This window comes from Piliocolobus tephrosceles, chromosome 6, assembly GCF_002776525.5.
Source record: "Piliocolobus tephrosceles isolate RC106 chromosome 6, ASM277652v3, whole genome shotgun sequence".
NCBI lineage: Eukaryota > Metazoa > Chordata > Mammalia > Primates > Cercopithecidae > Piliocolobus > Piliocolobus tephrosceles.
The window spans coordinates 84233997-84244721 of NC_045439.1; the positions used below are offsets into that span (position 1 = coordinate 84233997).

Consider the following 10725-nt stretch of genomic DNA (forward strand, 5'->3'; position numbering starts at 1 on the left):
GTTGTGCAAGCTGGGGTGCAGTGGCACCATTGTAGCTCGCTGCAGCGTCCAAGTCCTGGGCTCAAGTGATCCTCCCGCCTCAGCCTCCCAGGTAGTCAGGACTACAGGTGCATACCACCATGCCTGGCTAATTCTTTAAGAATTTTTACAGAGGCGGGATCTCGCTTTTTTCTTTTCTTTTCATTTCTTTTCTTTCTTTCTTTCTTTCTTTTTTTTTTTTTTTTGCCTAGGTTGGTCTTGAACTCCTGGCCTCAAATGATCCTCCCACCTCAGCCTCCCAAAGTGCTGGGATTACAGGAGTGTGCCACCGCGCCCCACCCCGAAATATCGTATTGTAAAAGACAATGAAAAGCATACAAAACAAAAATGATCAGTGAGAAGTTAGATGGCGTCAAATGCCTGGACAAAAAGGGGTTAGGTCTGCAGCGCTACACCGGATGTAACTTACAGCTGCAACTAGCCGAAACAGCATTACATTTGTTAACTCAGTACTGGGTGGCCAGAAATTCATGTCAGGATAATTCATTTGAGCACAGACTAAAGGGTTTGGACTTGTACTTACAGTCCAAGTTTCTCAAACTTGCTGGGTTTTATGAATCATCTGACACTTTAGTTAATAATACAGATTTCCAGGTGGCTCCCTTATAGATCCTGATTATGTGCGCCTAGGAAGCGGCCAGGCAATCGGTATTTCATGGGTTCGGTGCTATCCAGCCCAACTTGACAATGAGAGATCGCTCTGCCTGCCAGGTGAAGGACCTGACGCTGGCGGGCGGCGGGGACTACCAGGTCAGTCCCAGGACAGCCGGCTCCGGCAAGCTCCCCCACGGGATGGCAAGAGCCCAGTGGAAGTTAGCACAGTAAACCCAATCAACAAGCCGCAGTCACCCTTCTTCCCCAGAAATGGCCTCTTCAGCTCTTGCAGGGGAGACTCTGAAAGTCCCCAAAGGACAGAAGTCTAGGAGGAAATGATTGCCGCAGAAAGGGATACAGTCTTGGCTACTAAAAACCGCGCGTGGCCGCCTAGGGACCCGCCCCCCCACACAGTGCTTCTACCCCCTCCCTCTGCAAACGCGAAGAAAAGAAACGCGAGATCCCAGTGCAGGGGCGTGGTCCCACCCTGGCCAATGGAAAATGAGGGCGTGACTTTAAGCCTTTCTTTCATTGGCCCAGAGTCCCAGACCGTCCAGGTCTTGGTGCGCCGCGGCGGAAATCGCGCGGGCATCGAAACACACTATCAGTTTCGGGTCCTGCCGCTGCGGCTGCCGCCATCATGGTGCGGAAGCTTAAGTTCCACGAGCAGAAGCTGCTGAAGCAGGTGGACTTCCTGAACTGGGAGGTCACCGACCACAACCTGCACGAGCTGCGCGTGCTGCGGCGTTACCGGCTGCAGCGGCGGGAGGACTACACGCGCTACAACCAGCTGAGCCGTGCCGTCCGTGAACTGGCGCGGCGCCTGCGCGACCTGCCCGAACGCGACCAGTTCCGCGTGCGCGCTTCGGCCGCGCTGCTGGACAAGCTGTATGCTCTCGGCCTGGTGCCCACGCGCGGTTCGCTGGAACTCTGCGACTTCGTCACGGCCTCGTCCTTCTGCCGCCGCCGCCTTCCCACCGTGCTCCTCAAGCTGCGCATGGCGCAGCACCTTCAGGCTGCTGTGGCCTTTGTGGAGCAAGGGCACATACGCGTGGGCCCTGATGTGGTTACCGACCCCGCCTTCCTTGTCACGCGCAGCATGGAGGACTTTGTCACTTGGGTGGACTCGTCCAAGATCAAGCGGCACGTGCTGGAGTACAATGAGGAGCGCGATGACTTCGATCTGGAAGCCTAGCGGATCTCCCACTTTCCATGGCTGTCTTTTACAGATGGGAAAACTGAGGCCTGATTCTGGAGATTCTATGAGGGTGCTATCCCCAAGGGTGTCAGATGGTCGTAGGTTCTTAAGAACTTGATTCATCAGTGGCAGGCCTTGCATAGAGCCACGGGAGGTGCGTCCTTGTTTTCCAGGAAATGTTCTTAGAACTTGGACTACTGATTATTAATTGACTGTGCCTTGGGAAGCAGTGGGAAGTAAGTTGGTGCTGCACTGGGGTATTGTTGGCTTCTTGTGTTGGAAACTTTGTAATGTAAAAGGAAAAACTGCAAATCCCTACGCCCTGTATCCCTTTATCTAGTCTTGTAGTTGGACTGGTTCAATTCGTTTAATTCCAATTCTTGCTCCTGGCCGTGGTTAAGCTGTGTACAGATGATGGAGAGTTTGGCCTCCAGTTTTTATAAACTGAGCGAGACTAGTGTTCAGGATCTCCACCCTTGTTTAAATGCCAATAAATGCCCCAACTGCTTTGTAAGTGCAACTTTTTAATCTGTCTGGTTTTCCTTTTTTTTCTCTAGAGATGGAGTCTTGCTCTGTCACCCAGGCTGGAGTGCAGTTGCGCGATCTCGGCTCACTGCAACTTTCGCCTTCCGGGTTCAAGCAATTTTCCTGCCTCAGCCTCCCGAGTAGCTAGGATTATAGGCACCCGCCATCACGCCCGGCTAATTTTTGTATTTTTAGTACAGTCAGGGTTTCACCATGTTGGCCAGGCTGGTCTGGAACTCCTGACCTCGTGATCCGCCTGCGTTGGCCTCCCAAAGTGCTGGGATTACAGGCGTGAGCAAACCGCGCCCAGACTGGTTTTCTTACATAGAGTCATATTTATACGTTCTAGGAGCCCAGAGAAGAATAGGGTCAACAGCGAGCAACCTGCCTATGGATGAGATCTGCAACAGGGGCCAGATGTGGAGGATGCAGGATGTTGTACAGGATTGGGCAAATTTGTCACTTTACCAGTCTCTTCCTTGGAATGAGTGTTTTGGCAGAGCTCTTCCTCACATAACTTCCTGTTGATATTGTAGCCCCAGGAAATACCGTATTAGAGGGCTGGGATGTTTGCTTGCCTAAGGAAATAATCACCCTGTAGCTTGGCCATCTAGCGGTTAGAAGTGGCCTGGGAGGTTCCTGAAAATTTAGATGATAGCAGTGATAGAGAATTAGAAGGGAGACTACCAAGTTTTACTCAAGATTTCTTTTTTTTTTTTTTTTTTTTTTGAGACGGAGTCTTGCTCTGTCACCCAGGCTGGAGTGCAGTGGCCGGATCTCAGCTCACTATAAGCTCCGACTCCCAGGTTTACGCCGTTCTCCTGCCTCAGCCTTCCAAGTAGCTGGGACTACAGGGGCCCGCCACGTCGCCCGGCTGGTTTTTTGTATTTTTTAGTAGAGACGGGGTTTCACCGTGTTAGCCAGGATGGTCTCGATCTCCGGACCTCGTGATCCGCCTGTCTCGGCCTCCCAAAGTGCTGGGATTACAGGCTTGAGCCACCGCGCCCGGCCTCAAGATTTCTTTATTATTTTTTCTTTTCTTTTCTTTTTTTTTTTTCACGCAAGGCCCAGGCTGGAATGCAGTGGAGTCGTCACAGCTCACTGCAGCCTCGATCTCCTGGGCTCAAGCCGTCCTCCCACCTCAGTGTCCCCAGTATCTGGGATTATAAGCATGTGCCACCACACTTGGCTAGTTTTTAATCTTTGTAGACACACAGAGTTTTGGCATGTTACCCAGGCTGATCTCGAACTCCTAAGTTGAAGCAATCCTCCTGCCTCAGCCTCCCAAAGTGCTGGGATTACAGGTGTGAGCCACCGTGCCTGGCCAAGTCTTCTAAAAGGAGAATAAATAGGATGCCGAGATCAGTGGATTGGCTTTTAGGGGTTCCTTGTTTGCTCCCCCAGGTGAGGCAGCATTTGGTGAAGAAATGATGTAGAGAAGGGGACTTATTACATCATGGGATGATGTCATACCAAGTACTTCTGCTATATGTCAGCCCCATTTTTAAGTGCACCACCTGTATTGGCCCATTTCAACCTCCCAACAATCCTATAAAGTGGAAAATCCAATTCTCTACTTTTCAGATGAGGGAACTGAGGCAGAGATGGGTCAAATTACGAAAGATTATGTAGCCAGTAAGCAATGGACTGGGACTGTGTTAGTGTCAGCACACCCAGCCCTTGGTGTGTGTCAGAGTTTAGAAAGAATCTCTGAACTTGAATTTACAAACCATCAGGGAAAAGCAGCAGCACGAGACAATGTGATCGGTCTCCACAGGATGTTGTATAAAGGAGTGAGGAGGGAGCACACATTGTACTGGGAAGGCTTTAAGGAAAAGGTGATATTCAAGTTAGGAAGGGAACGAACTCTCATCTAGGCCCTGCTAGTGCTAGGCTGCCATTCACTCTTACCAACAACTCTGCAAGGTAGTTGGTGGTATCTGTAACTTCAGTTTGGGAAACAATTGGAATAAGAACTTGTCCAAGGCTAGGTTTCAAGTCCAGTCTCACGTGACTCCAGAGGCCATGTTTGTTTCAGTGCTGTCCCTTTAGAAGTGGAAGGAGAGAGAATCCTGCTCTCCAGCTCTGGTGGCTGGGCATAGTCTGCCCATTTGGAGGAACATCCTCAGGACTCCCAAGATTGTGGATCTCATGGAGGAAAAAAACGTGACTACAAGGCAGGACCCCTGTGGCCCTCCAGCTCCCACCAGACCCCACAAGGCATGGCAGATAGATCAGCCCCCTTGGAGTAATTGGACCCTGCACCCATGACCCAAGCAGATAAAAACCTCAAAATTCAGGCCAGGTGCGGTGGCTCATGCCTGCAATCCCAGCACTCTGGGAGGCTGAGGCAGGCAGATCACTTGAGGCTGAGTTTAAGACCAGCCTGTCCAACATGGTGAAACCCCGTCTCTAGCAAAAATATAAAAATGAGTCAGGTGTGATGGCACATGTCTGTAAACCCAGCTGCTTGGGAGGCTGAGGCAGAAGAATAGCTTGAACCTGGGAGGCAGAGGTTGCAGTGAGCCGAGATCATTCCACTGCACTCTAGCCTGGGCAACAGAGTGAGATTCCGTCTCTAAATAAATAAATAAATAAAACAAGAATAAAAGCTTTAGACTTAAGAAAAAAAATCTACTAGGCATGGTGGCTCACGCCTGTAATCCCAGCACTTTGGGAGGCTGAGGCAGGAAAACTGCTTGAACCCAGGAGGCAGAGGTTGCAGTGAGCCGAGATCGTGCCACTGCACTCCAGCCTGGACAACAGAGCAAGACTGTCTCAAAAAAATAAAAAATAAATAAATAATCACTCAGCTAGCTAATAATGGCTACCCCGACAGTGCTTACTACGCGCCAGGCTTTGTGCTGTCTCGTAGTCCTCACAACAACCTTATGGGCACTATTATTGTGGCCATTTTATCGCTGACAAAACTAAAGCTCAAAGATAATAGCTTACCTGAGTCACAGAGTTAGTGATGGAGGCAGATTGCACCTAATTCCCTCTGGCTCCGGGTTCTACAATTTTAGCCACTCAGTTACACTGGGAGTGAGCCTACTATGGCTTAGAGCAGTGGTTCTCAAACTTGAGCATGCCACATTTGAACCTTGGGAAAGATTGTGAAAACAAATGCTGTCTCCACTCCCTTCATGTTTCTTTCTTTCTTTCTTTCTTTTTTTTTTTTTGAGACAGAGTCTCGCTTTGTCGTTGCCCAGGCTGGAGTGCAGTGGCGCAATCTTGGCTCACTGCAAGCTCCATCTCCCGGGTTCAGGCCATTCTCCTGCCTCAGCCTTCCAAGTAGATGGGATTACAGGTGCCCGCCACCACACAAGCCTAATTTTTTGTATTTTTAATAGAGACAGGGTTTCACCATGTTAGCTAGGATGGTCTCGATCTCCTGACCTTGTGATCCGCCTACCTCTGGCCTCCCAAAGTGCTGGGACTACAGGCATGAGCCACCGTGCCCCGCCCCCTTCATGTTTCTGATTCAGGAGATCTGGGGTGGACCTGAGAATTTGCATTTCTAACAAGTTCCCAGGTGATTTTGGTGCTGCTAGTCAGGGGACCACACTTTGAAAAGCACAGGCCTTGTTCCTAGCCCAGTGCTTGGCACAGAGCAAACATGACACAGATGCTGCATCCTATTCCAGCACCAGAGGGGCAGAGAGGCTGCAGGGGCTTCAGGGAAAAGGGGTCTTGCCTGCCTCTGACTTGCTGTGGGACTAGGGGCATAAGCTTCTCCTTCTTTCTCTAGGCCTCCCCCCATCTGCCTTCTATGATAGGAAGAGGCAGGATGAGATGGCTCTAGTTTCTGCTCTGTTTCTGATTTAGAGAAAAGGATATAAAAGAGTGCTGTCAACACTTGCAAAGTAGAGAAGAATTTAGAGGTGCTTTGCTGCCCCAACAATCCCCAGCCCTGGCTCAGGAAAGCTGTGCAATCTTTAGGACAAACCTTGGTTTTAACATCCAAGAAAGGCTGGGTGCAGTGGCTAATGCCTATATTCCCAGCACTTTGGAAGGCCGAGGCGGGTGGATCACCTGAGGTCAGGAGTTCCGGACCAGCCTGGCTAACATGGAGAAACCTTATCTCTACTAAACATACAAAAAATTAGCCTGGTGTAGTGGCGGGCCCCTATAATCCCAGCTACTCAGGAGGCTGAGACAGGAGAATCGCTCAAACCCAGGAGGTGGAGGTTGCAGTGAGTCGAGATCAGGCCATTGCACTCCAGCCTGGGCAATAAGAGCAAAACTTCATCTCAAAGAAAACCCAAAAAAAAATCCAAGAACGGGTCCCAACTTTGAAGCCCCTGGGCAGTTTGTAAAGGACATTTCCCCCCAACCTGGGGCCAGGCTGCTTCCTTGCATGGAAGGGCAGAATCTCAGCAGAGATGAACCAAATCACTCACTCATTCAGCAAACGAGCTGAAAATCAGGAGTGAAAGTAGACCCCTTAAAAATATAAGGCAGGGGCCAGGTGCAGTGGTTTACGCCTGTAATCCCAGCACTTTGGGAAGCTGAGGTGGGAGGATTGAGCCCAGGAGTTTGAGACCAGCCTAGGCAACATAGCAAGACCTTGTCTTTACAGGGAAAAAAAAAAAAAAAAAAAAAGTAACTGGGCTTGGTGGCATGCACCTATGGTCCCAGCTAACTCAGGGAGGCTGAGGTGGGAGGATCACTTGAGCCTAAGAAGTAGAAGCTGCTGCGAGCTGTGATCTCAACACTGCACTCTAGCCTGGGGAACACAGGAAGACCCTGCCTCCCAAAAAAAAAAAAAATTACAGGGCAAGTAACATTCCATGGGTCCATGGGATAAAAATCAGGGATTTTGGCCGGGTTTATGCCTATAATCCCAACACTTTGAGAAGCCAAGGTGGGTGGATTGCTTGAGTCAAGAGTTCAAGACCAGCCTAGGCAACATGGCGAAACCCCATCCCTACTAAAAATACTAAAATCAGGCCAGGCGCGGTGGCTGAAAGTGCTGTAAATGCTTAAAGTGCTGTAATCCTAGCACTTTGGGAGGCTGAGGCTGGTGGATTGCCTGAGTTCAGGAGTTTGAGACCAGCCTGGGCAATACAGTGAAACCCCGTCTCTACTAAAATACAAAAAAACTGGCCAGGCTTGGCGGTGTGCACCTGTAATCCCAGCTACTTGGGAGCCTGAGGCAGGAGAATTGCTAGAATCCGGGAGGCGGAGGTTGCAGTGAGCTGAGATCGCGCCACTGCACTCCAGGCTGGGCAACAGAGCAAGACTCCGTCTCTAAAAAAATAAAATAAAATAAAATCAGCTGGATGTGGGGGCAAGCACCTATAGTCCCAGCTACTTGGAAGGCTGGGATCGGGGGACTGCTTGAGCCCGGGAGGTTACAGTGAGCCAAGATCACACTGCTGCACTCCAGCCTGGGTGACAGAGTGAGACCCTGTCTCAAAAAAAAAAAAAAAAAAAAAAAGCCAGGCGCAGTGGCTCACGCCTGTAATCCCAGCACTTTGGGAGGCCAAGGTGGATGGATCACGTGAGGTCAGGAGTTTGAGACCAGCCTGGCCAACATGGTGAAACCCCGTCTCTACTAAAAATACAAAAAATTAGCCAGGCATGGTGGCGCACACCTGTAATCCCAGCTACTGAAGAGGCTGAGGTGAGAGAATCACTTGAACCCCGGAGGCAGAGGTTGCAGTGAACTGAGATCGTGCCACTGCACTCCAGCCTTGTCAACAAGACCAAAACTCCGTCTAAAAAAAAAAAATATCAGGGATTTTGGAGTCCATAAGGGCTGAAGTCTGGATTAAAATCCTCACCCAGTCACCCTCTACCTGTACCTAACCCGGGCAAACTATTTCCCCTCAAGTCTGGGCAAGCACTTTTGTCTGCAGGGAAGAGATTCTCTTGGGCTCACCTAAGTAGGCGTCAATTTATTTATTGTAGATATAAGTAAATCAGTCATGGAGAGGTTATTTTATAACAAATTAAAGACTTACTCTGTGCCAGGTACTATTCTAATCACCTCACCTAGATTAGCTCAATGAACCCTGTAACAACCTTATGAGCTAGGTGCTGTTGTTAACCACATTTTACAGAGAGGGTAACTGAGCACAGAGGGTGAAATAACAAACCCAGGCAACTGTGCCAGCAGGTAACTGAGTCTGGATTTGGATCTAGGCCATCTAGCTCCAGGGCCCAAGACCTTAACCCTTAACCACTTTCATGATTCCTCTCACCCAGGACTGGCTCAGGGACCTTGGGATGGAGGTGGGGTGGGGTGCGGTGGGAGTAGGGAAGAGGTTTGGCTCCCTTGAGCTTTAGGGTCCCGTGTGGCTGTAGTTTCTGCAGCCTGGCTCCTGTGACCCCCTTTGTTGCCTGACTTTGCCACCCTTTCACATCTGCTGCTGCTTTTTTTTTTTAATTGGCTGCTGCTGCTTTTTTTTTTTTTTTTTTTTTTTCTGAGATGGAGTCTCATTCTGTTGCCCAGGCTGGAGTGCAGTGGCACAATCTTGGCTCACTGCAAACTCTGCCTCCTGGGTTCAAGTGATTCTTCTGCCTCAGCCTCCTGAGTAGCTGGGATTACAGGCGCCTGCCACCATGCCTGGCTAATTTTTGTATTTTTAGTAGAGTTGGGGTTTCACCATATTGGCCAGGCTGGTCTCAAACTGCTGACCTTGTGATCCACCTGCCTTGGCCTCCCAAAGTGCTGGAATTACAGGTGTGAGCCACCGCGATCAGCCATAACTGATTTTTTTTTTTTTTTTTTGAGGCGGAGTCTCGCTCTGTTGCCCAGGCTGTAGTGCAGTGGTGCAATCTCGGCTCACTGCAGGCTCCACCTCCCGGGTTCATGCCATTCTCCTGCCTCAGCCTCCCGAGTAGTTGGGACTACAGACGCCTGCCACCACACCCAGCTAATTTTTTGTATTTTTTAGTAGAGACGGTGTTTCACCATGTTAGCCAGGATGGTCTCCATCTCCTGACCTTGTGATCCACCCACCTCGGCCTCCCAAAGTGCTGGGATTACAGGTGTGAGCCACTGCGCCTGGCCCATAACTGACTTTACTGTCCTACAAGGTGTCTCCAAGCGGCCAATGAGAAGCACTGGTCCTCAGGATGACTTAGATGGTGCATGGCCTTGGCCTTTAACAACATCGAGTTAGGGAGGAAGTTGTTCGCTTTCCTATTTCCTCTCAGATCTAATAAACCTCAAGGGGAAAGTCTTGGCTGGGGACTAGACTAGGACGCATGTATAATTCTTGCTAATTTCCCCTATTTTTTGAGGAATAAACTGGCCAGGCATGGTGGCTTACACCTGTAATCCCAACACTTTGAGAAGCCAAGGCAGGAAGATCTCTTGAGCCCAGGAGTTCAAAACCAGCCTGGGCAACATAGCTAAACCTTGTCTCTAAAAAAGTAAATTAGACGGGGCCTGGTGGCTCAGGCCTGTAATCCCAACACTTTGGGAGGCCGAGGCAGGCAGATCACCTGAGGTCAGGAGTTTGAGACCAGCCTGACCAATGTGGAGAAATCCCATCTCTACTAAAAAATACAAAATTAGCCAGGCATGGTGGTTTATGCCTGTAATCCCAGCTATTGGGGAGGCTGAGGCAGGAGAATTGCTTAAACCCGGGAGGTGGAGGTTGCAATGAGCCGAGATTACGCCATTGCACTCCAGCCTGGGCAACAAGAGTGAAACTCCGTCTCAAATAAATAAATAAATAAATAAATAAGCTGGGTGTGGTGGCATGCAGCTGTAGTTCCAGCTACTTGAGAGACTGAGGTGGAAGGATCACTTGAGCCCATGTGATTGAGGCTGCAGTGTGCTGTGATCACACCATTACATTCTAGCCTGAGCAACAGAGTAAGACTCCATCTCAATAAAAAGGGTAACAAAATGTCCAGGTTTTATTTCTAGATTATATCTTAATCCAGCTACTTCCTATCACATCCCCCAACATACTTTCATGCAAGGTCTGCTCACTGACTTCCAGGCCTCCACACTTAGTTGCCTACATTCAGTTCTCTACCAAGCAGCCAGTGAGAGCTCACTAAAGCCGAAATCTGCTCTCTCATAACTGTTTAAAAACCCTCATCTGCGGATAGGCATGATGGCTCATGCCTGTAATCCCAGCACTTTGGGAGGCCAAGGGGGGCGGATCACCTGAGGTCAGGAATTCGAGACCAACCTGGCCAACATGGTGAAATCCCATGTCTACTAAAAATACAAAAATTAGCCAGGCATGGTGGTGCATGCCTGTAATCCCAGCTGCTCGGGAGGATGAGGCAGAATTGCTTGAACCCGGGAGACGGAGGTTGGAGTGAGCAGAGATCGTGCCACTGCACTCCAGCCTGGGCAACAGAGCAAGTTCTGTCTCAAAAACAAAAACAAACCCCCT

General features: G+C 49.8%; 2 protein-coding genes across 2 annotated transcripts in view; both read left to right on the top strand.

The window, feature by feature from the left end:
- Positions 1 to 10725, top strand: part of PML (promyelocytic leukemia) — a 551773-nt gene that overhangs the window by 208250 nt on the left and 332798 nt on the right. The gene's annotated exons all lie outside the window — the stretch shown is intronic.
- IMP3 (IMP U3 small nucleolar ribonucleoprotein 3) lies at positions 1125 to 2354 on the top strand. The gene has a single exon (XM_023196699.1). It carries the CDS (start codon positions 1274 to 1276, stop codon positions 1826 to 1828), a length of 555 nt encoding a protein of 184 aa, XP_023052467.1. The 5' UTR covers positions 1125 to 1273; the 3' UTR covers positions 1829 to 2354.

Excerpts from the sequence above, each read along its gene's own strand:
- IMP3 (XM_023196699.1), top strand. The coding sequence starts at position 1,274 with ATGGTGCGGAAGCTTAAGTTCCACGAGCAGAAGCTGCTGAAGCAGGTG.